The 27,071-nt window shown below is 38.6% G+C and overlaps 1 protein-coding gene across 3 annotated transcripts in view; it reads right to left on the bottom strand.

Moving 5' to 3' along the window:
- The window catches only part of HIPK1 (homeodomain interacting protein kinase 1), a 40,288-nt gene extending 28,877 nt beyond the window's left edge, over window positions 1–11,411 (bottom strand). For 2 of the 3 annotated variants that reach the window (XM_081947469.1, XM_081947471.1), the window contains exons 1-2: window positions 11,060–11,411; window positions 3,378–4,455 (exon numbers count right to left, since the gene is read on the bottom strand). In XM_081947469.1, the coding sequence (XP_081803595.1) occupies window positions 3,378–4,453 (1,076 nt within the window). In that variant the 5' untranslated portion in view covers window positions 4,454–4,455; window positions 11,060–11,411. Of the gene's footprint in view, window positions 1–3,377; window positions 4,456–10,896 lie in introns of all 3 variants that reach the window. The other variant, XM_081947470.1, reaches the window with a different exon arrangement.
- Between the last annotated feature and the right edge of the window lie 15,660 nt (window positions 11,412–27,071).

The raw sequence follows: 27,071 nt of genomic DNA, 5'->3' as shown, positions 1-27,071 counted from the left end.
AGCATGCAAAGTCAACTTAAAAACTGCTCACAAAATCTGGAAAATAATCTAATGTGTCTTTTTCATTCCAATGTAGGAAGGCGGAAAGGGCATCTTCCCGGTGTCCACTTCTGGTTTACAGTGGACACATGTGTACTGACCAGCTAGTTTTTGCGCATGCATGTGCACCAGAAACCAGAAGATCAGCTTGCGCACCAGGCGGATGCACTTCCAGCATGCGCGCATGAACTCCCATTTCCGCCCTAAGTGCCGAAAAGATTCGCCAACATGGCTTAGCATATGAAATGCAGTATACATTTCTGTTGATTATTGATCAGCTTTATATTTCTGTAACTTCTTATCAGCTTAGTGTTCACTTCAAGTTATATAAATTAAAAACAAAGATAGGGGAAAAATTATTAACATGAAGTTCATTTTGCCAAAGGCAACATTATTTGTCCTATAACAGCGATGGCGAACCTTTTTTGGCTCGCGTGCCACAAGTGGGGGGAGCGCAGGGGGGTCGTGTGCGGGCGTGCCGCACCCATAATGCAATGTGCGACTCCCCCCAGTGCGCATGCACGTACTACAGGCGGGATCCCCCATTTTTACATGCTTTTTTTGCCCTCCCCAGGCTCCAGATGCTTTATAGCTTTCCAAAGGCTTCAGGGACCATCCGGAGGCTTCCTTGACCCCTTCGGAGCGCTTAAAATGACCCTCCGAGAAAATCGGAAGTCTCCTGCGGTTTGCTCGGAGGGTCGTTTTAAGGGTTCCAAAGGCTTCAGGGAAGCCTCCGGACGGTCCCCGATGCCTTTGGAGCGCTTAAAACCACCCTCCGAGCAAACCGGAAGCCTCCGGACGGTCCCTGAAGCCTCCGGAGAGCCTCCGGGGGGGCAGGGGAGGCTCTTTTTGCCCACCCCAAGCTCCTATAAAGCCTCTGGAGCCTGAGGAGAGCGAAAAATGGCTTTTAAAAAGGGTGAACTCAGCTGGCCAGTGCGCGCATGCCCTGACAAATGGCTCCGCGTGCCACCTGTGGCACGCGTGCCATAGGTTCACCATCACTGTCCTATAATTAATGTAAGAGGAAAAGGAAAATATTTAGGGCTTCTGTATACCTTATTACTTTCTGCTCCACAACTAACAAATGTTATAATATGTTCATGAACATTAGGACAGTAAGAAAGTATTCCACTATATTCTATTTTTTTAACAAAGCATTTTACCAACAACTTTCAACTGTGTCATGATTTACAATAACAGGCAGAAATATAAGCATTAGATAAGCACTTGTGGGAACAAAAATCATTTTTCAATCAGTTATGCTTGTCTAATGCTAATACTGGAATTTTTTATCCAATAAACTTAATACTTGCATAGTTACTTTTTCTTAGAACAGTTGTTTTTCACTTTATGAAGCTGTAGTTATAAATAAAAAACAACTCTACTAGCGCTTCACCACTCTTTCATATTGTGTTCGCCAATATATTAGAAAAATATAACATACATTTTACTATTCTAGGATTGACAGATCTATAATTTGGCCAGAGAAGCAAGCACAGACACAGGGCATATCTCCCATTACTTTTTAGCCACATCCTCACTTCTTGCATACATATACAAGGAAATAGGTTTGGGAAAATATACCAACAATAAATGGCAAGGGGGGGGGCTGATGTAAACTGAGATTTAAATTGGAACTATGGTTCTACAATATTCTACTATAACTGAAAAATTTCCTTGATTAAAAAGGCAATTCCCAGTACAACCTCAAATTTCACAACAATTAGAACAGAAATGAGTATTTCAATTCATGTATAGATTATGACCACAAACTCTTATAGGATTATCAATCCTACCTGATTTTAATAACAGTAATCGCAGTAATAACAGTAATAAACTGTAAAGCAAGGTTTCAGTTAACTGAACCTAGAGGAATGGCTTAGAACTCTCAAACTTTTTTTTTTAAAAAAATGCCTGGAATCCAATTATTTATTTAGAAATCCCCCAAACTTTTTAGTCATAAGATTGTCTTTGATGAGGCATCTGTAGAAAGTATTGCCAGGTTTCTCTCTCATTTGTTTTATTTTGTAATTGGCCAAACTGACACAGGGACATTTTGTGAAAACATTAATAATGTGCTCACTAACCCAAAATATTTAAGACTTCAGCACCCACAATTGAAGGGAGAGCATGAATTGCTAAGATATATTTTAGTTTATATTTTGTATGGTCAATTTCCTATTATTGGGTTGGAAAGGATAACTGCATCTTCTGATGAGGTCTGAAATGATTACTTGCCATGAAATATAATAAGGAGGAATGCTGACAATAGCATTATTTCAAAATCAAAGGCACTCTTGAGGAATTATGAAGCAAATGCATATAAGGAAAAAAGGGGAAAGTTATTTTAAAAAATAGATAATCACTTCCCTGAATAAAGCAAATTGGATTCTACTGAGTAGTATTATTGCAATTGCCTGTTATTATTGCAGTTACCTGTCTTGGCACAAATATTACAATTTTAATTCAGATACCACCTGTTAGCATCCAATATGCTAATGTTCTCAATATGAATAAGATTGTAACTATAATAATTCCCAGCTTGATTGCCGTACTAGATGATGGCAGTTATAATCTAAAAACACCAGATTAGGTAAGATTCAATTAATCTATGGTTTCTAAAGCTAATACTCAAATTCAGGGTTTAAGAAAACTAGCTCATTTTTTAAAAATCACTACTTTTGCCATCACATGACATGAAAACCAAAAGATGTTACAGCACAAAAGCAGATATAAAATTACTATTACTACAATTACCATAATTGAAAACGCACATCTACAGTAAATACTCTAGTCTGACAAGTTAAAATGCCTCTGTCAATAAATTTTACATGTTGCTGAACTGAAAGATGAAACAAAATGCAAGTTTAAACTTGGCATTGAAATGATGAGGCCTTTCTACAGCACTGCCACAGATAAGCTCATCTGTCTGGTTCATATAATCAAATTTAGCTCAGGGAGGGAATGAAAGGATTACCTTTCTCTGTAGAGCTTAAGTTATGGGAAAACCATCCTTCAGTTTCCTCAAACTATCTCAAACCATAACAAAGAAGTGATAGAACACCAAATAGGAACCAGAAGGAAATTCCTATAACTTTGGGTATATCTGGAATGGATTACTTAAGTCAATTTTTCTTCCTTTTTTTGACATGTGGGCATGCAATCAGTCAAATTAACTTGAGCTGCTCTATGATAAGTAAGCATTTCATTAAAAAATAACAGTTTACAGTTTATAGTAAAAATCCAGTGAGTTGAATTATATTTATTTATCTATAAAGTTTTCCATTGATTCAAGATTTGTGATACAAAAGGCATGAACATAGAAAATGGAGACTTACCTATAATATCGTGACTGTAAATAAGTAGAGCACACAGCTTTCGAGACATGACTAGCAGAGCCAAAGTCTATGACCTTGACCCTATATGGCTGGCGCACAGGATCCACCAACATGATGTTTTCAGGCTTTAGGTCAGCATGTATTAGACCTAAGCTTTTCAGTTTCATCAAAGCAGTGGCCACTTGTTGCAATATTGGTCGAATGTATTTCAGAGGCAGAGGGCTAAACTTATTTTGCTTTAAGAAGTCATACAAATTTTGTTCCAGCATCTCAAACACCAGGCATGTGTGGTTTTTGTGTTGAAAACACTCATATGAACGAACAAAGTTATATTCATCAGCATTCTCACTACTCAGTCGAGAGAGGATGCTCACTTCAATTTGACCTTGCCTGGCATAAGAAGGGTGATTTTTCAAAATTTTGATAGCAACAATTTCCTTTGTACTGCGCTTCCAGCACTTTGCCACCTGTCCAAAAGTTCCTCGGCCCAAGAACTCCAAGACTTCATAGCTATTTGTCATAGAACAAAGGATTTCATGCTGGACTAGTTGGTAATCACCTTCGCCACTGGAACTACTGCTTTTGGTTGTTACAGTGGTGGTAGTGGCCGCAGCACCCACCGCAGGTCTGTTTTGCAGCATGAGAGGTGGATGTTCCTCAATTATTTGCACGCTACCGTTGCTGTCAACTTCTTCACTTTTCCTTTTTAAGCCACATTTTTGATATGGTTCCAGTAAAGCAATGTTAGCCCTGTGTGTTAGGGCCTGGCTGTTTTGAAAGGAGGTTGTTCCGCCACTGCCTGTACTGTCTGCTGCTGTAACCACAATGTGCTCAACTGAAGGAGCAGGGAGAAGGAGGTTCTGATCATAAGCAGGGATACTGAAGTTTGCTACCTGGTGAGAAGAGCTTGCTGGCCCTTGAGCACCAGAGAGATTTTTGCCGTGACTGTAATACTCGTCACTGTTACTTTGTCCTGAAACATCCCAGCTAGAGGGCTCCACTTTCAATTTCTTGGCACTGCAAAAGGCACTCGAAGATACTGATGGAGGTGAAAACACCTGCAGCTGTGAGGCCATACCTAGAGGAAACAAAGAACTAGACGTCACATTGGCGGGAATAGAAATCACAAATATTTTGCCACCAAGAACAGCCAACACATCATTCATTTCCCCCAAATTTGCTATTAGCAGTTATAATTGTATTCCATTTATATAGATATATATCCCATAAAATCTTCTTAGAAGCAATAGCAGGAAAAGAAGCTAGTTATTATTCTGGAATCATTCCAACAGAGCAATTAGTTGCAACAGATCGCTCTATGGAGGGAAATTCCAGTTGAATTGGGATATTCATCCACCTTCTTCAGAAGGTTAGAAAAGTCCAAGTCAATGTTACAGTGGAAGAATGTAATCTATAAATCTAACTATAATTTTACTATAATTATGCACAAAATTCTACTTTTCACATAAAGTTGTGTGTCTGTTGTGCATGGTTATATGTTTGCGTATGCGTATATATTTGTGTCTTCAGGTCTTGCAGCAAGATGGGAGTTTAAAAGTATTTTTAATTATTTGGCTTTGCCCAGAATAAAGACAACTATATAAGGTGAGGTTATTCAAGAGCTACCCAATTTTTTAAAAAATCATCATGAAAACTTTTTTTAGATTTCGAAGATATACACATGTGCAAAACTACACAATCCATGATTTATGCAAAGTATTTGTACAAATGCTCCATAGTCAATTCATAAATTGCAATGTTAAGAAAATCTCATTCTGTAACTAATTTTCCTATTTAAACAAAGACATTCACTCACAATGCTATTTATGCTACCTGCACCAGTTAACATTTTTTCTTTCTATCTCACTTCCCAGCAATGTTATTAAACTCTACAATGCTGCCTATGGTGCAAGTACTTCCTTATGCCATCCGTACAGACCAGTAGAAGTATACTCGGTAAAAAAAATGGAAGAAAAAAATAGCTACAGATAGTCCTTATGACCACAATTGAGCCCAAACTTACTGTGGCTAAGTGACACATTTGTTAACTGAGTTTTGCCTCATTTTATGACATTTCTTGCCATACTTGTTAAGTGGATCACTGCAGTTGTTAAGTTAGTAACACGGTTGTTAAGTGAATCTGGCTTCTCCATTGATTTAGCTTGTCAGGTCAGTAAAGATGATCTCATGATACCAGGACACTGGAACCATCATAAATATGAGTCGGTTGCCAAGAGTCTGAATTATGATCATGTGACCATGGGGAAGCTACAAGGTCTCAGGTGTGAAAATGGTCATAAGTCACTTTCTTCAGTGTTTGCAGCTTTGAATACACTAAACTGTTGTAACTTGAGGGCTATCTGTATTATCTTATCTGGAAAAATGTACACTTAACTCATTAGTTATTAACTATCACAAATGCAGTTTCAATTTTGAGTCATCTCTAGATTGCATTAATTTTGCACGTGAAATGCCCTACCATAAAATTAAACTATCCCTTAGTAACTTCCAGTAATAACTTCCAGTATTTTAAATACTAGAATCTTATTTTGACTACTAACTATAACAACGTATTACACAACAAAACATCACCAACTCTAGGGGCAGAGGAAGAGTCAGAATACAAAATAACAGAGTTGGAAGTGACCTTTAAGATCTTCTAGTCCAACCCCCTGCCTAGGCAGGACACTCTACACCACTTCCTACATGTTAGTAATCCACTGTTTTATTAGGTATTCTAATAATATTCCTACAAAATGCTAACTCTTTTTTCACTCTATCAATATCAGGTCTAACAGAGGCTTAAACAAGTAAACTATTTTCCAGTTCTGACAACACAAATATGTTTGGACTTTTAGGAGCTTGGCTATTAATCTATTTGTTCAAACTACTGCAAAGTTTGAATCTCTCCCCCATAAACTACTGGCTCTTAATAATGAATATAAATGCAAGCTTCTTGTATATAATACAATATAAATTAGCCTATACTGAAGTGACTGCTCTTTTTTATATATCCAGCAATAATCAGATGCCAGTTACCAATGGCAAAGCACTTCTCATACAAAGCAAAAGGAGCATTTTATATATAGATTTCTAGAATATTGGCAGAGAACTCAGTATTTTGAAAAGCTTATGTCAGTTCCAAAGGTTTATTTCAACTCTAGCATATTAGCTCATTGAATAAAAAACAGTAGCAAGAAAATCAAATCTGGCTCCAAGAAATGAATTTCAGGTTTTTGTTCCCAAGCAATATCTGCCCAAGGAAAACTGCTGTACTAAAGGCATTGTATCAAGTTTCGAAGAACAACCATAACACATGTTTCAGCAGAATACTTTTATCAGTATCCAGGAAACTGCGGGGGGCACCCTTACAGGGAAGAGCAGAGGAGTTTGGGGAATATCTGCAGGACAAAATTGCTCAGATCCGGAGCGGATGGACCTCCGTCAGTGGACCAGACGAGCCGCCAACAGCGAGTCTTGAGAGACCATTCTGGGAGGAGTTTGACTCTGTTGCCCCCGAGGATTTGGACAGGTTGCGTGGACGGCTGCGGCCCACCACATGTTCAATGGACCCGTGTCCCTCCTGGCTGGTACTGGCAACCTGGGAGGTGACACGAGGCTGGCTTCTGGGCCTGGTGAACGCCTCATTGGGTGAGGAATACTTACCAACCGCCTTGAAAGAGGCGGTGGTGAGACCCTTGCTCAAGAGGCCTTCGCTCGACCCAATGGAGCTAGCTAATTACCGTCCAGTCTCCAACCTCCCCTTTTTGGCGAAGGTTGTTGAGAATGTGGTGGCGCAGCAGTTTCCACGACACCTGGACGAATCCGATTATCTAGACCCACGCCAGTCCGGCTTCCGACCCGGGCACAGCACAGAGACAGCCTTGGTCCCGTTGGTTGATGATCTCTGGAGGGCCAGAGATAGGGGTTGTTCCTCTATCCTGGTCCTATTAGACCTCTCGGCGGCTTTTGATACCATCGACCATGGTATCCTATTGCGCCGGTTGGAGGGGATGGGAGTCGGAGGCACCGTTTTGCGGTGGTTCGGCTCCTACCTCTCCGACCGGAAGCAATGTGTGTTGACAGGGGGGCAGAGGTCGACCCTGAGGCCACTCACTTGTGGGGTGCCACAGGGGTCGGTCCTCTCGCCTCTCCTGTTCAACGCATATGTGAAGCCGCTGGGTGAGATCATCCGTGGTTTTGGGGTTGAGTACCACCTGTACGCTGATGATACTCAGCTGTACATTTCAACCCCAAACCACCCCAACGAGGCTGTCGAAGTGATGTCCCGGTGTTTGGAAGCCGTCGGGGTCTGGATGGGGGACAACAGACTCAAACTCAACCCCTCCAAGACCGAGTGGCTGTGGCTACCGGCACCTCGGTTCAGCCAGCTGACACCATCGCTGGCCATAGGGGGCGAACAACTGTCCCCTGTGGAACGGGCGCGCAATTTGGGCGTCCTCCTTGATGCCCGGCTGTCAATGGAGGACCATGTGGCAGCCGTGGCAAGGGGGGCGTTCCACCAGGTCTGCCTGGTGCGCCAATTGCGCCCCCTACTGGACCGGAGTGCCCTGCGCACGGTCACTCATGCGCTGGTGACGTCTCGCCTGGACTACTGCAATGCCCTCTACATGGGGCTTCCCTTGGGACGCATCCGGAGACTGCAGCTAGTCCAGAACGCAGCCGCGCGGGTCATCATGGGGAGTACACGATACTCCCACGTAACACCCCTCCTGCGCGAGCTGCACTGGCTGCCTGTGGCCTTTCGGGTGCGTTTCAAGGTATTGATTACCATCTTTAAAGCGCTCCATGGCATAGGACCTAGTTATCTGCAGGATCGCATCCTACCACACACGTCCCTACGACCAATCCGCTCACACAGCGAGGGACTCCTCCTGGTGCCGTCCGCTAGGCAATGCCAGCGGGCGACACCTAGGAGTAGGTCCTTCTCTGTGATGGGCCCAACCCTCTGGAATGACCTCCCCCCCGACATCAGAACCACCACCGACCTCCGCTCCTTCCGTCAAAAATTAAAGACTCACCTGTTTCAATTAGCTGGCCTGGCACTCTCTTAGTTTTGCCTCCCGGGGATATATTTTAACTGGGTTTGGGAATTTTAATTGGGGATGTTTTTTAGGGTTTCCATAGCATATTTATTTCTTGTACAGTCTCATCTCCTCCACCTAAATGTTTAGTATTCAATTGTTTTATATTATTTATATTGTTATTCATGTATTTTATCTGCATTTTATCTGACTGTACACCGCCCCGAGTCCCTTTTTGGGAGAGGGGGCGGTTTAGAAATCTAAAGAAATAAATAAATAAAATAAATGTCTTAAAATCCTCTGCATATAACCTAGATCTAATGCCACATCAGCATCAATTATGTGTTATAAAATTGGTTTAAAAGCAAACTGTTACCAGGATAAAAACGTTTTGCTGCTACTTACTATCACTTCTCCAATAATTTAAAACATGGAAAATCACAGCACGCATTCAATTCTAAAGAACTATACTAAAGGTGTAATGTCAACAGGAAGAAGTGTCAGTATTTCAGGTTACAAAGGCCTAGATAGTTTTCAGTCAGTGTTGCATCATGGTTAATTTTGAAGCTATTTACTCTATTATTCTATCAACACATTCTATCAGTGAGTATTAGACTGGACTAGATAAAATATTGGTTCTTTAGAGCAATTCTGTTCATAAGTAAACAAATGAATAAGTAAAAGGCAGTGAACAAGGAGCAGGTTTGTTCAGTGGAGCTCAATGATTAGGAAAATCTTGTCAAAAAGAAAAAAAATCACTTGTATGTAATACACATTAACTTGTAGAAGGTACTTCATTATACTAGAATGGCTGAAAATTATGGCAGTTTTAAAAGGGGATTTAAGCCTTATTCTCCACAAATTTATCTACCAAATTGTTAGTAGCATTATGGAATACTATATTATATAATATGCATATATTTGTCCTCTTCAGGTTCTTTGATGAGAAGTGAAACCTCTTCAAAGAAAAACCAGAAACTCCAGGTGCCTCTTGAAAAAGCACCTTTGGGACAACCATGACCTGGATGACTAAGAATCTCCATATATATATTCATTTTTTTCACAAATCTGTGGGGTAGACTGGGCTTAGAGTGACTCACTGAAAGTCCCTAATAAACTTCTATGGTTGAAGGTGGACTTGAAAATGTCTCTTCCGTGTCATCCCAATAATTTAAGTTCTACACTACATAGATTTTACTAATGAAAAAAAAATAGCATTTTTGACTCAGATCACCTATATGCAATGAGCTATGTCTCACCCAGTTGATTGAATTAGCTCGATTGCTTGAGATCATACCAGTGGTGGGTTCCTGCCAGATCGCACCGGATCGCGCGCGCTCCCTTTCAGCGCTCCACCTGGCTCGCGCGCTCCCTTTCAGCGCTCCACCTGGCTCGCGCGCTCCCTTTCAGCGCTCCACCTGGCTCGCGCGCTCCCTTTCAGCGCTAAAACCGGAAGTACGGTCTTGCCCCGCCTCTGGCGAAGCGACGACGCCTGCCTGCGCTCCACCAGCTCGGCTGGGAACGGAGATGTTTCCTCAGCGGAGCGGAGCACCTGAAAAGAGCCAGGTGGAGCGCTGAAAGGGAGCGCGCGCGATCCGGTGCGATCCGGCAGGAACCCACCACTGGATCATACAATGTTCTGTACCATAACCACAATGTTCAAACAACACAACCAATTATTAGCCAACCACATTTTAGCTTAGCATCTTACATAAATGCAGACATTCATATGCAGTAACTTAATAGCAGCTTAAGTGAAAATTTTCAAACCATTACTATTTTCATATAAAATTAACAGGAATCCCCCAAGATGAGTTACTTATATAGTACATCACAGGACTAAATCTAAAATCTCTAGCTACTTCTTACTCTAAAAAAGCATTTTAAGTACTATCTGGAATCACCAATAAAAATTTGTTTTGGCTCTAGGTACAACAATCACTGTGGGAAACTGACAAAAGATCATAATTGCAACAATAGCATACCACAAGGCATACAAGAGACCTCATGTCATTTGTTGTAAGATCAGTGGGAAATTCAGCAACTATTCTGAGGTTATGGTGCTCTGAGAAAAACAATGTGTCTTTAAATGTTTATTTTCTGGGAAAATGCGTCGTGTTTGTCTGCGAGAAGCGCTGTCGCCAATTGCTAATTCGATATAATTTTAGTTGAGCTCCAACTGAATTTCAGCTCAACGAAATTGCCTAATGCGCACAACGCACGAGAAGGTTTTCAGAAATGCTTGCCGCAATTTACACGGCAAAAGACTTTGAGGAATCCGCTCAAGCGATGGAAGCAGGAAGGAGCAAACAAGTTTGAGGAATGGAAAAATCCAGTATCTTTATTCAAGTTTATAAGACTCTGGGAACTGGAAAAACAAGGCAGATTACACCATGTTAAGGGGAGGGGAAACCCGATCGTCTACCGACGATAACTCCGCCACGGGGTCTTCCGATCTACCGCAATTTACTCACTTCTGGCAAGGATTTTCGCTCGTCGTCTTTCCTAGCAGGCCTCAGCGGTGGCCGAGCGAGATGGCGGTCACTGACCTATATCAGTCAGGGATAAACCGCGTCCCCAGCGGCCTGTCCCGTCCGACCCTACCCTCTCACGGCCGCCCCGAGGGAAGGTACTTACTCGCCGCCGTTCGGGGGATCTCAACCGCGGGCAGGGCCGGGAACTGCCTGCCGGTGCCGGGGGACGGGCGGGGGCATCCTACCCGTGGGAGAGGGGGAGTGCGGCCGCCGCGGCCCTGTCGAGCCGGCCAGCCAACCGGCAGCCCCCAGGCCGCTCGGCCTCCGCTTTCGCCAGGCTTGGGCCCCCGTCGCCCGCCAGCGACCCCAGCCCGGCCCCGGCCCCGCCGCTCTGCTAGATGCCGCGCCCTCAAGGGCCCCTCGGTTCAACCCAGCTGCTCCCGCTCCGTTCCGCGCCCCTCGCCTAAACCAGGCCGAACCTGCCGAATGCGGATCTCTAGCTTGCTCCGCACGCTCTGGGCGGCAAGGCGAAGGAAGCCGAGCGCCGAGGGAGAGATGGAGAGGAGGATCATGGGAGACCACGTGATCCTGAGGGGGTGTGGGGAGAGGCGAGGTTGCCGAAGCGAGTATGGGGGGGGGGGGCGGGGAGGCCTGATGTCAGCGGCGTCCATCCGGGAATCTGAGGGGGCATTTTCTCGCAGCCATAGGGCGCTGTTGCGAATGTCTTCTCCGTCCGACCGGCACGACATCAAAGCGAATATCTGCTCAAATTTCCTTGTGCTGCTTTACTGCGAAATAGCCAAAATCTCTTTAAAGAGCCGAAGTGCGTTTGGGACAGCAGGCAGCAGATGCCGATAAGGCGAGCAGGAAAGCTCGTCCTAGACCTTGCTAGGCCATCCGTTGGGTTTCCGCAGTTCTGTCCTTAGTCCAGCTTAAGTCCTGGGCCTGTTTTTCGGACTAAGCACCAAAAAGGGCTCAGTGGGAATCCCTAGTACAGGTCTCCTGCGTGAGCAGGGGGTTGGACTAGATGACCTCCAATGTCCCTTTCAACTGTTACCGTTACAGTGGAATCAGGGTTGCCGCCGGACGTGTTTCTTGTTCAGTCGGAGCTCCTTGCCTCTTGAGGGCATCGCAAATGAAGGGTTTTACTGAACGTTTTTAGAAGCAATGTAGCTGTCGGCTATATTAAGCCAAGCGAGGAACTGAAACCTCTGCTTACCTTTTTTTTTCTTATTGCGATTGTCATTACAGGTAGTCCTCGACTTACAGCAGTTTGTTTAGTGACCTGCTCAAACGTCATTGAAAAAATTTATGGCCATTTATCTTACATTTGCCACTCTTGCAGTATCCCCATAAATCACGTGATCAAAATTCAGGCACTTGGCAGTATTTATGATAATTGCAGGGCTCCAGGGTCAAGTGATCCCCTTTTGCAACCTTCTGACAAGCAAAGTCAATGGGGAGCCAAATTCACTTAACAAGCTTGTTACTAACTTAAACCACTACAGTGATTCATTTAACAACTGTGGCATGAATTGTAAAATGAGCAAAACTCAAATGTCTTGCTTAACAGAAATTGGGCTCAATTGTGATCATAAGGCTACCTGTATGATGTCCTTTGCCTCTGTATCCAGGTTAAATTTCAGTTCAAATTTCAAGCCAAGTATTTTCATTGGTCTTTTTTTATTAGTCAAATGCAACCATTCTAGAACTTTTGACACCGTTTGTTGAGAAAGGAGTAGCCTGTGGTCTGAACTCTTGCAGCATCTTTCTGGTTCCACATCACACTAAATTACAGCCTTGAAACAAAATTAGGTAGCAGGATTCATTTTTAGATTCCGCTCCCAATAATCCCTTATCTTTGGAAGTCATATTAAAGACTGATCTTAATCTCTCTGTTTTTAAATTAATTATTTCCCATGGGTTAAAAACACATACTAAGTCTGGCAACATTCTGACCTGTGATTATATAAGAATTGTTTTCTGAAGCCAATTTTGAGTTGTACGATACTGTACATTTATCACATGAGCTAGGTTTCCACAACATATCTGCAAAAAAATGGGTACCACGCACAGTCAAAAACACATTTTTCATGATCACACTCTTCCATCCTCAAGCATATAAAGCTAAAACTAATATTCTGGTGCTACATCTGTTCAAAAATCTTTATTTCAAACTGACCCCATTTCATTTAATTTGAAGAATACATTGAAGGCATAAATATTTAATTAAATCAGAAATGAAATTGTGTCTTAATTGTCTTAATTGTGTCCTCGGAGGAAATTTACTCCAGTTCCAAGAAGGCTATAATAATTTCTTTATATTTGCTTTGGTGACTGGGCTCACATATTGTGAAAACTAGTTTTCTATACCGTGCAAATAGAGGGAAAGGGTGAGATGTAACGTGATGGTACATACCAGTCCTTTAATCTTCAAGAGCTTTGTATTTAATACTAAATCAACCAATCTATTTCTAAGCCTTGTACTAAATGAAACTGATTGCACTCTATTGTACTGCCATTTCCCTCACTCTACAGATAACATGCATTAAATTTCCAGAATTCTCAGCAAATGTGAACATACCTAGTCCTTCAACCTCCTATTTTTCCCACAACAACCCTATGAGGTGCGTTGAGCTGAGAGAATGACTGGCCGGACTTGTATAATGACCCCATGATTTACTTAACAACCATGGCAAAAAAAAATGCAAAATGGGATACAACTCTTTAATGATCACATTACTTAGCAATGGAAGTTCCAGTTCTAATTTTGGTTGTAATTTGAGAACTACCTATAAATAACAACTTGCTAAAATATTTGCTTTTAACAGCAAGGCTATTCAACCAATTCTTGCTAAAACCCTGGAGAGCCATTCATTCATTCAATTTCACCTCAATCAATAATTCTGGGCGGCTTACAATATCAAAAAATATATTACAATCAAAATACTAAAAACATTTTAAAACAATAGAAACTTCAAACATAAATATACATGGCTGCTGAGCTACTCGGCCGGTTAGCAATACATCTAGGGAGGGTCAATAATCCTGTATTAAAAATATCTGAACATTTAAAATGTTTATAAATATTGTATATCAAAATACAACAAAGAGGAAGTTAAGAAACTATAATATTTTTAATAGATCTTTTTATGGTATGTTTAAAAAACAAAATATCATTACATGCTTCCTTAATGGACACTTTTTAAAGCCTTCATAGAACAATCCTTGCACAATCACTTCCCACAAAAAGTACTACTGGATTTCTTTTTTTTTTTTACAGTGTTTTGGACTGCAGCCTTTGTGGCTTTTTGTACTGATTGTCCAGATGGCAGAAGTCCATGGATGGCTGTTTGCCATCCTTCGGGATGAACCAAATCCCATTTTCCCCCCAATCCTATTAGACAGCAGATAAAAGTTTGTTTCAGCAACAGTTAAACCAAATCTGAGCAGGAGAGCACTAATCCTGTAACAAAAAGACAGCTATAACAAAAAGTAACGTATCCATCTTCATAATTTTAGTTTAAATAAGAATATGTATATATATCAACCCATTCACCATAGGCAGTACTAATGTCAACAATGGATAAGCTACTTAAACCTGTCACAAAAGAACTCTACACTTTTGTCTCTTCAAGCAGGTCTTGAGAGTTCTTTCCAGCTTTCATTTCAATCCAACAGATGCCCATAGTGGTATTCCTTCAATTCTGAGAAAAGGTTAAAGTGACATGGCCCCAAATCTGGACTGTGGTGAATGGAATAAGCTAGTAGAAATCATCCGCAATTCACACCTACTTAATAGATGGTTCATGAAATGTAAGGTCTAGTATTATCATGTAGGAATATTTCCTTTGTTGTGCTTTCAAAGTCTGCTTAATTGTGTTAAAAGATTTGAGTGCTACAGTATAACACTGGGTTGATAGGATGCCAAATTCAAAGAAATCATGAAGAATACCACCTGCATACCAAAATATGTAATGATCTTTTACTGCTGAAACCTGAGTTTTTATTTGGGGACGGGGAGGGGGTCAACAAGACAGTAAAGCTTTGTGATGATATTCCATGGACTGATGCTCTGTTTCTAAGACATAATGATAAGCCATGGCTGTCACAATGCTCTGAAGAATTTCCTCACCTTCATTCTCATAGCATGGCAAGTTGAACTTGCTAATGAATTTCAACTCTTAGGAAGAGGGAGGAGTATTTTGTATGTTTGCTGTCTTAATTAGAAAAAGATATAACGTTTGGTGTAGAACTACTCCGGTCAACAAAATCACCATCATAAACTGCATTACATTTCAATGGGAGGGACTCATTCAGCGGTCAAAAATTCAATCATTGTACATTATTGCTTAAAACGCACCAATGATTACTCACTGTAGGCTTCCATTTTCCACCTTTTTTTTACTGCGAAGTCTCAACTGCAGTGAAAGGAAGAGATGCTAAAGAACAGGTCAGAACTACTTGCTGATTGGTACTGCCATCTATGGATGACTTTTAACATTGCACACAATACGTTTTGTTGAATCCTACCCACAGCACACAGTTAATGTTAGAAGAAGGAAAAAACCAGATCTGTTCCGAGCCAGCACCAAAGAATGCAGAATGCAAGAAGTCACTTGAAGCAGAGTTTTATTTCACACAGGCAGATCAGCTTCAAAGATGACCACTAGTCAATTTTCCAAGATAGTTTTTTTTTAAAATAGAAAAGTCTCTCTAGTGTACCTTGAAAGCATGCAAACAGACTCAGCCCCAAGAATTCTTGAAGAATGCAGTTAGACGACTGGACATAAGGAGGTGTTCAGTGGTTATGCACCTTGCTTGTGTTCTTTGTATTACAAATCAGGGCGATGACCTCAGAATAAAGAGCCTTTTGTTTGTTAATGAGAAAATCTACAGCGGGAAGGGGAAGTCATGTCATCCAGTTGAGATTTCCTCTATTTGAGAAGACTGGTGCCTTTTGTTAATTTCAAAAAATGTGTCTTGCTAATTTTATCCTTGAGGTTAAATCTGTTTAAATTTTACCTCTAACCTTTCCCCTGGAATTTGGCTGAAAGGTCAGAGAAAGAGAGATGGTGGAAATGTTGAATGGTGGAAGGTTTGATTTCCTTTCCGCACTATGATTTAATTGTTGTTGCTTTTTATTTTATTTTTAAGTTTTCACCCAAAAGAACTGGAAAATGACATGCTATATATAGGATACTATTTTTAACTGATTTGTGCATGAAAGGAAAGAATATATACTTCTCTCTCATATCACAGATGAAGAAAATATTCCGAATGCACAAAATACAAACTTCAGATTTCTGATGCTTGTCCAACTAACTAACTAACTAACTAACTAACTAACTAACTAACTAAATAAATAAATAAATAAATAAATAAATAAATAAATAAATAAATAAATAAATAATAACAATAATAACAATTTATTAAACTTGTATTTCCCAAGTGAATCATTGTTTGTTCCAATGAGATTTCTTAAACAATACATTTAAATATTTTAAGAGATGTATGTACATGTGAATGTACACCTTTATTCAATATTTTACTGTACATAATTTAATCAAACTTGAAACATTGCTGCTTAAAAATTTAAAATTTCATAAGCATTTCATAGCTGTTGAGTTAATTGCCTTTGTAGCAGAAGATGCATTATTTTCTCTGTAGTATTGGTAAGTTAAGTCTATGAGAATCATCTTAAGTTTCTTTGTTTCATCCTGATACAAGTTATGGGTGTTATGGTTAGCTAATTCTGGACTTAGTCAGACTTAGAAAATTTTGAAAACAACAGTTCACATCAGTTTCCTTTACAGCTAAGTGGGCTAGACATGGTCTTCCTGTAATACAATGCTTATGCAAACAGCAGGAAAGCATGACATTCTGACAACAGCAGTGGTGTGGCCTAAAAACTGCAGATAGCAATGAAGCGTTACAAGGCTTAATAGAAAACAGGTATATGGTCACAGAAATCGTTGAGTATTTTTTGTCTTGGAAATACAATATTTTTCAAATTGATTCCAATTCAGGCCTTTGTTTCTGCACATTGAATAGTGAACCATAACAAAATTAAGTGGAATTTTAAGTTCCAGGAAATGCAATGGCTTAATAGGCACAGCTAAAAAATGTGAGTAACAAAACACAAAGAGGCTGTTGCAAAGCTGGTAATCCTATCGCAGCATGAAAGAAGGGAGGGAGGGGAGGTCAAAGAATGAAGACAATAGGACAATGAGATTTTTAAACTGCTGGAAACAGCTGCAGAAGCATATTGTGAATCAGAGATACTTAAAGGATAATTAATAGGGGATGTGATCAAAACCTTGCTTTTATTTTCTGAGAGACTGCCACAATGAAAGTAGACAATTATATGATAAGGCTATATACCATAGTGTAGTAGTAACGATAACAATAAAACAATATGAAGTGGTCTGCTGTTATCTTTTTCTGGGATGTTCTTTTTGAGTCTGCATCCCTGGTATTCCCTGGTCTCCTAATCAATTGCCAATCATATGACTTTAGTAGACAATCTAGAATAGGAAGCATATAAGCAGAGGTGGGTTGCTACCAGTTTGCACCAGTTCAGGCGAACCAGCAGTAATGCCAACAGCAACCCACCCTGCATATAAAAATTTATATATATATATCTATATATATCTATATATCTATCTATCTATCTATCTATCTATCTATCTATCTATCTATCTATCTATATCTATATCTATATATATATATATATATATATATATATATATATATATATATATATATATATATATATATATATATATATATATATATATATATATATATATATATATATATATATATATTATTTATCAGTACAAATACAACATATATATATATATTATTTATTCCATATATTTAGAATTGTAAAATCTGTGTTGAAAAAGTCTGGGCTAGTTTATAGCAGCAAGGAAATCTCTTTGCTGCCACCTAGCGCTTTCTTAATTTTCCTGCAGTCATTTAGTGATAATCCTGTTTTTGCGTCCGAGATCTCACCAGCGCTAGATAGAATATCTAATATATTGCTTATTGGAATGCCAAGGAGTGGGGTGAATATGTCTGGTCTTTGTACGTGTATACTTTTAATACCAATTTTCTAGAAAATATTTCTTGTGTCACTAGGAGTTATAATCATTGCTTTATTCATTGCTTTTAAAAACAATTAAGAGCTTAAAAAGCTAAAAAGCCAAGAGATGATGTTTTGCAATTGCTGCCAAGGAAAGCTGTAGTACTTCTCAGTCCAAAACACAAAGATGGGGAATGAGAAAAAAATGGTGGGGAGGGGGGGGGAGAGAAAGAAATATTTTGCTCACAAAATAGTAGCACAATTTTAAATGCTCTTATGAGCTAATAGATTGTTTGACCCTGATCTAAATTAGATAAAGGAACCTGCCTTGTTCCAGTTGCCTTTTGGAAAAGTGCAGTCCATTTATGAACTAATAGGAGGCTAAAATATGTATGTGGCTTAGGAAAAGCCAGGAAACTCTACTAAGCTTGGCAAAATGTCATTCAGGGAACTTCATATTAATTGCACCCAAATATTTTCAGGTGAGCCAAAATTTCTCCCTCCTTCCCTTCCCTCATATATAAGGAGACCTTACCCCTCAAACACATTTGAATAAAGATAAGGATTATCTGTTTTTAGAGGAGCTCAGCCATTAGGTGTTTCTGTTTTAGACATGACTTTTAACTAGCAATTAAACATGGCTCATGCAGAAAAACAAAGCAGTTGGCTTCTTCTGAAAATGAATTAATCCCCGGTATCTTTGCATTTACAGCAATCTAATCTAGAGATAAAGAAAAATTGGTTATTTCCAAACAGAAACTTATTTAAAAAGATTAGAGCAGTCAACCGCAATGAAATACAGGCAGTAGACAGGAGCTTTTGGGTTAAACGAGCCTCTGTTCCCCCCACCCTCAATTTCTCATAGAACAATGTATCCAGGTATTATTTGTTAACTCCAGAAGTCAATGATGCCATCAGAATGAGGAGGAAAGATTTTCAGTCATAACGGGGTTTCTCCATTTAACTCAAAAGAAAAAGAAATGCACTTTTAACAAATTTGAACACCCTTTAAGTAGTGCGAGAGCTATGAAGTGAAATATTTTTTTAAAGAACAGAAATGTATAACAATTTGTTGAATTGAAAATTTGCCTAGGTGAAAATCCTCTGCTCCTCCATCAGAAAAATATCCAAATGCTGTCAATGCAGCTTACTATCACTTTTCAAAGTGATCTAATTATAATATTATGATGGAGTGGAGAATGTAAATCATTTAAGCAACTTGAAGGCAAAGATGTTACTTTTATTAAGTCTCAACTATTTAATCCAAACTTCTGACTTAATTAAATGCATGTTTTATACTAAGAGAAGAACAAATACTTTGGAGAAAAAAATGAAATAAGTTGCAGAAGCAGAGCTTGTTCTGAAAGTAACTGTCAACAGATATAAATCACTTCTCAAATAAGCAATGCACTGTAACATATTAAAATGGAAATATAGTTGATTAAGAATAAAGGAGAGCAACAAAATCACAATCAAATAACAATAGATGCTTGACAAGGAAGTCCTAAGATAGCAAACCAAAATGTGGTAAGTTTCAAATAATACTGCTGTGTTATTAAAGGAAGTAAAATATTCACACCAACTATCATGTACTAAGAAACAGCTACACTGGTCAGGTTTTGTCTGTTTTATCAAAATAACCAGTCATTTATTGAAGAATTTTTCTTAGAACTTTTTATAAGACAAACATTTTACAACTTGGTATAGTGTGTGTGTGTGTGTGTGTGTGTGTGTGCGCGCGCGCGCGCTGATAAATAAATAAAGGGAGACTAATATAGATCTATTTCAAGCCATTTAGCTCTCATCAGCTAGCCATACTCTTACTGGGATTCAAACCTGGACTGTTTTTAGGCAGTTGTATTAGCCTCTAAGCCACAAGCTCTCCTCCCTTATCAGCTGAGCCAAGGAAATGATTAAGTATCATCTGTATCTATATCTATATCTATATCTATCTATCTATCCATCTATCTATCATCTATCTATAAATAAATAAATAAAACTATTTTAATGTGTTATAATTTAAGAAATAATTAAATAATACTAATTGCCAACCAGAACTCTGACCCACTTTTTTCTTCTATGTATTCTGGAAATGGTCTATTTAATCTGCTCTTTGCTATTGTTAAACAGCAGGTAGTTTTTATCCCTAAGATTCCCTTTCATGCCATGATTAATGACTTTCATTAATGACTTTTCAAAGATGAAACCTCTTAAAAATCCAGTCATGGGATGTTTGAATCCTTGTAAAAAAATTAATCAATGTACATTAATTTTTGATTTCATAGTACGGTGGTTTTTTTAAAAAGAAGTTTTTTTTTAAGAAATACATTTTAAAGTTCAACCCCTGTTCTCAAATACAAGGCCTGAGAATGTATACACTTGCAGTTTTCCTGTTAGTTTTATTACTTTATGAAATCTCTGGGAGACATTTGTTCAACCACTTAATCATCAGGTGAGAATCACTCAACTTCTTCTGCAAAGACCAAAACAGAAGATTAAAAACATGTTTGTAATTGTTGCTCTTAAAAATTCCAGGTTAATTGTAATGATCTTTTTACAAATATTATTTAAAATTTTGTTTCTGCAGTTATTTGGTCTTTAAGATGAAATTGAATCCAATAGATAGCGGTTAACTTTCTTCAGAAAAAAATATCATCCCATTCCCAGTGGAAGCTTTTCCCCAACTCACTGACTGAGTTTTATGGGCTGCTTTCCCAACACCTCTACCCTCGGCTGCACTTCATTTTTTTCTACTTTATAATTTCACCCTCAACACGTTGTGTTTATTTGCCTTATTACAAAATTAGCAGATAACCAAGGTGAGTTCTTGCAACACCTATCCCACTCTGACAAACATACTGTAGGAAACATACAGCCATAATTTACTGAAACTGCCGAGAAATAGCAAAACTGAGTAAGCCAGTAAGCCACATCCCCCTTTCTCCCTTCGTCCTCTGATATCTGCTTCATGGTGTGATCAGGCAGCCACAGGGCCCACCTGGGCTGAGATGGAAGCTTTCATTTGCAGTGTGGTTGTCATCTTGAAAGCAGTGATTAGTTTAATATCATTGCCAATTACGTAAGGGATATATTATATTTTAAGGTGTGGTGTGCTGGGAAAGAATTATATGTACTAGAAAAACAAGCAGTCACAAGCAGCCCCAGACATGTTACTATCACCTGTTTTTTTATCATCCTTTCCTCCCCTCTTCTCCTTGGTCTGAAACAACATATTATGTAAATGATAGGATTTTTTAAAATATATATTATTTTGTCCTCTTGTTTTAAGGCTGATGACTGGAAACTCAGTTACCTTGCCAGATGGCTTCTGACCAAAAACTATTTTATAGTTTAGCAGTGACAAAATTTTGAGAAATTATTTTTCCAACTATGACAGGAAACAGGCGCTTCATCGGCAGTTACACTAATCCTGTCAGGAAAGAAATAATTAACACATCTAACCATCTTGCCCAACAGCTTCTCCCTGGGAAATATTTTCATTTATTAGTGAACATTCATGCTGTGTTCCATTTGGCTAAAATTGAAACGGGAACACTATGGCTGACAATTGCTGCTGTGGATGTCACTTCCACATTGTCTCTTAATTTCATCAGCTCATTAGCCTGCCAAAAGGCTAAATCACATTCAAATAATAAATAACTTCACGCAGAAACCAACACTCTTGACCAGTGTTTCTAAGGCGCGGCAACTTTAAAATGTGTGCACTACTTAAGTTGGCTGGGAAATTCTGGGAGCTGAAGTCCACACAAGTTGAATCCATGGTTGAGAAAAACTGCACTAGTCCAACAGTGCCAAAATAGCAATAGTAATAGCACTTATATACCGCTTCATAGTGCTTGACAGCTCTCTCTCTCTGAACTTTACAGTCAGCATATCGCCTCCAACAGTCTGTGTCCTCATTTTGCCGACCTCGGAAGGATGAAAAGCTGAGTCAGACTTGAGATGGTAAGACTCAAACTGCTGGCAGTCGGCAGAATTAGCCTGCCGTACTGCATTCTAACCACTGTGCCATCATGGCTCTTAACTACTTTCTCATTTCATGTCAGTTTCTTTGGCCTAAAAAAAATACTAGTTTTTCATCTCATTACCTTCAGTGTTTTTCTAACCTTATATTAGAGCTGTAAGATACAGTAGGCAATATAAGGAGAGCAGGCTGGAGCTCAGCTCCTGACTTCCAGTGTGTGTGTGGGAAAACAGTAGGGATGCATGGATCACAATCAATGGCTTAATTTGGGAGTCTCATTTTTTTTTCTTTTTTTTCAGAATTCTATGGATGAGTAGTTTTTTGCTTATACTTCCACACTTTAAACAAGTCTTTTTAGTTTTTATTTTTTTTTATTTTTGAATAAACACAAATACAACACAAAGAATCCTCTTTCTTTACATACTATAGAAAGTGTGTCAATTGGTTACAAAAAGCTTTCGTGCATCTCTTCCACAGACATATCAAATCATATATTTTAAATCAAATATATTTATAGATATTACTATCATCAGACCTCAATTTTCATTTGACCACAATTGTTTTAACGTCCTTTTGTATAAAATATTCCAAAGTTTAAAACATAACCACATAATGGCATTTCGTTAGCTATTTCCAATATCACCCAATAACATTAAATCCTTATAACCTATTCTAAATAAAAATTAATATTTAGTAACCAAGTTTCTAGTCCTCCTTTCCAAATCACTGTTTATAATTTATATCCAATTTCCTTTTATTAAGCCCAATATATATATATATATATATATATATATATATATATATATATATATATATATATATATATATATCATTATCATTATCAAACATTTATTTGACTATGTCCAGTATCATATTTTTTTTGACCTAATACTCAAAGTTTAACTAGATTCAATTCAATCTTTTATTATTAGCTTTTATGTCACAACAAAATTTCTATTCTTCCTTTCATGGTCACCATTTACCATTCATATGCAATTAATTCTTATCAAACCACTACATATGTATACATTATTATTATTGTCAATTATTTATTTAACCAAATCCATTATCACTTCATTTTTTAAATAATGCTCTAAATTTAACTAAGTTTAACTAATTTTTTATTATAAGCTTTCATATATCAACCTGTATCTTTCCAGTAATAATGCAATCTTATGTCTTTTGCTATTTGTGGAATTAATCTTCTGATTATTCCTTTAATAATATTTGTGCGGACTTCTCTTCGCAGCTCATTGCTTGTTACATGTTATATAATCTCGATACCCTCCATCTGTTTCTTTAATCAGCATATCTTTGGTCATCAACGGTGCTTCTGATAAGATCTCTCTCCTTAAATCTATCAATTCTTCTCTTTTTTCTTCTTCTGTACCTTGCCATCTGGGGTAGAGTTCCTGGCCATCTAGCTTCCCTTTCCATATTCCACTCTCTGCATTTCCAACCACACTCCATTCACCGTAGATGTCAACAAATTTCTTGTCTTTGTGCTCGTTTTTCTCTTCAATTTTTAGGACTCTAGCCTCCACTTTTTCCAATTGAGATTCTCCATCATATTTTGCTGTTATATGCTCTAGATTTTCCAGTTTCTCCTCAATTCTCTCTGATACTTCTAATAATTTTTGAATTTCAAACATTATCTCTTGCAATGTTAAAGTTTCTTTTTGATGTTGATGTGGTGCCATTCTTCCGACTGGTAAACATTGCCACTCTGGCTTTCAAGGCTTTTTATTAGATTAAGCACAAATTCATTTATAATCTCTCACAATAAGACCTTGTTTCACTTTTCTCCAGCTGGCAATAAGGTTCAAAAGAACACCAGCATAAACACCCCATGCTCTTCTTATCACTCTCTGTAAACAAGCTGCAAGGTCATAAAGCGCAAAGTCGGAATGATCAAAGAGAGAAGTGAAAATACGATGTTCCCAAGGCTCAAACTTCCAGCCTCCAAGTGGCAATGTTGCTTCCTTTCCCTCTAATGTTACAGCTCTCTTTGTACTCCTTTTGTATCTTTTTTTTTATTAAAAGAGTTTTGTACAAACAAATTTTCCCCCTTTTCACCCCCCCTCCACACAATATAAATCTCATACAAATGCTATACCCCCCCCAACCCCCCCGCAAAAATTCACATTCAAATATTATACCAAACACTTTACCCCCTCCCCTCGCCCCATCTTAAAATAGATTACTCATAACCCCTCTCCTCCCAACAAACACTATATAAATTTCTCTTAAATTAATAATAACACATTGATCATTTTCTAAGCTAATTTAACATCTATAACTCTTAATATAAATTTCTCCTAGCCTAACAATGTTTCATTAGTCCCATCTTCTAATTTATTCATACATATATATTGCCCCACCCTCCACCCTAACCCTCCCCCACCTCCCACACAAACCCACCCCCCTGACTTCCGCTGTATACCACTCTAACAATTCTAAACATCCCATATACTATTTACTCTGATCATCTATCGGTCTAAACATTCTTACCTAAAGGCTAGATAATAACTCCTAGTCTGGTATTTATTCTGTATATAATCAATCCATTTTGCCCATTCCTGTGTGTAATCCTCCTGTTTCTCAGCTTTTAAGAAAGCTGAAATTTTTGCCATTTCAGCGAACCCCGCCACCTTCTGAATCCATTGATCAATTGTCGGTAAAAAATCTTTTTTCCAATGTTGCGCAATCAACAACCTAGCTGCTGTGACCATATACAAGGCCAATTTTGTTTCCCCTTTGGTAAAATCCTTAACTATACCCAATAAAAACATTTGCGGAGTGAATTGTATTCTTTTCTTAAATACATTCTGCATAACCCACCATATTTTTATCCAAAAAGCTTTAACCTTATTACAAGTCCACCATACATGAAAAAAGGTAGCATCTAGACACCCGCATCTCCAACATTTTGGTTGAACATTTGGGTACATGCATGATAATTTTTTAGGATCTAAATACCATCTGTAAAACATTTTATAGAAATTCTCCCTTAAATTCTGTGACTGTGTAAATTTAACATTCTGAACCCATATTTTTTCCCACGTTTCCAACATAACCACTTCACCAAAATTCTGAGCCCATTTAATCATACAATCCTTAACCAATTCACTTTCTGAGTCTCTTTCTAACAGTACATTATATATTCTTTTAACTTGTTTTAGACCAGTCTCTTTTATCTGCTTAATCAGTTCCACTTCTTTATCCATAAAACCGACCCTGCGATCTTCTTCCCATCTCTTCTGAAGCTGTATGTAATGTAACCAATTTAAAGTAATTCCTTCTTCCAACAGCTGTTCCAAAGTTTTTAACTTCCATTCGCCCCCATCAGCAATAAGCACATCTTTATATAAACAACCCCCGAGTGACTTAATATTCATAATCCCCATGGTGTCTGCAAGATCCAACCAAAGCGGTATTTTATAATCCCAATTGGGCCGGTGCTTCTTCCATATTCTCATCAAGGCACTACGGAGAACATGGTTGTTGAACCCTTTATCCACCCTGTCTTCATAAAAAAGATATGCATGCCATCCCAGAACAAGATCATGGCCTTCTATATTCAGCAATTCCATTTTTGTTTTCCCGAACCAATCTGCTACATGTGTTAATACCGCAGCTTCATAATACAATCGAAGGTTTGGGAGTCTGAGGCCGCCTCTTTCACGTGTATCTTGCATAATCTTCATCTTTACTCTCGGTTTTTTCTCCTTCCAAACAAATTTATTTAATGTTTTGTATCTTTTTTGTATTCCAGGTTTTTAAAAAAGTAAAATTCTTAAATGAAACAAAATAGAAAAACAGAAAAACTCTTATAGAAATGAAAAAAAGAATTCTAATACATAGGTTACAAAAATAAAAAAGTAGAAGAAAACACATTTTAAAAAGTCTTGAAATTACGATTTTCTAACTGAATTTGGGCCAGAAAGGACCCTCAAAGGCCTTGAGAATTAATAGAGGGGGATAGAGGTTTCCTATTTTCATTGTTATTATTGGGTTGAAATGTGCAATTTCCTGCCAACATTTGGGAGTGCAGTCTTAGATCTAGAAGCAAAAATTTGCTCGTGAAACCTTTCCTTGGGAATTAACTGAGGCAGGAAAAGCCAGAAACAGCAACTAGCTGTAGGGCTTGAATAACACGTAATAAAAGATCTGCCTACAATCCTTAGCCACCTCCTATTTAATTTCATTCAAAACATTCACTGAAATCCTTCTTTGAACATGTTTCAGTTTGTTTTGCACTATAACCCGTTTTTAAAAATGTAGTTTTCAGCCCAGTCCGATCCTGTTCCATTGAAATAAATGGAAATGATATATACAAGCAATGGACTCAAACAGGAAACTGGAACTGGATAAACTGGAACTGATTCAGAATGTAGATCCATCCCTCTCACCAGTCCAAGCAGATAGAATGATGGCAGAATATGGATCTTTTGGAGATTCCACTCCTCCTCAAAATCCCTACATCTTCACAGAATTCATTGATTGACTATGCAGGAGTCAAGGTCCCTTTTTTGTTTTTGTAAAGCTGTAAACCCTACTTGTGAAGGTTAATTTATAGAAGAGTGTCACTGGAAACTCTGTGAACCAAATGGGCTGAGTTGGTAGGCTGAATGCATGTTTATACAGAGTTCTATTTCTTATGAATTAAGTAAAAACTGACAACTCTTCACACTTAATCATTACATTCTGGCATTATCTCCTGTTCCTTGAATGAAAAGACAAACTTTTCTAATGGACCTTGCTAAGAAATAAGAAATGCAGGTTGCAGTAAAGAAACTAGCCACCATTACTATTCTTAGCCTTGTAGCTCTGCCATGTGCATATATAAAAACCAACAGAATTTAATGGTGCTCACTGCAAAACCAGTTGTCCCTTATGTACTGTGATCTGGGTACATTTTGCTGACCTAAGTTCTGACATTGATCAGTTCTAATATATTTCTTGTTGTTAGTTGTGAAGTCATTTCTTACCCATCGCAACCCCATGGACGTTCCTCCAGGCCTTCCTGTTCTCTACCATTCTTTGGAGTCTATTTAAGCTCATGCCTACTGCTTCAGTGACTCCATCCAGCCACCTCAT

Source organism: Natrix helvetica (assembly GCF_964273705.1).
Source record: "Natrix helvetica genome assembly, chromosome: 3".
NCBI lineage: Eukaryota > Metazoa > Chordata > Lepidosauria > Squamata > Natricidae > Natrix > Natrix helvetica.
This window is presented reverse-complemented; position numbering and strand designations above follow the sequence as displayed.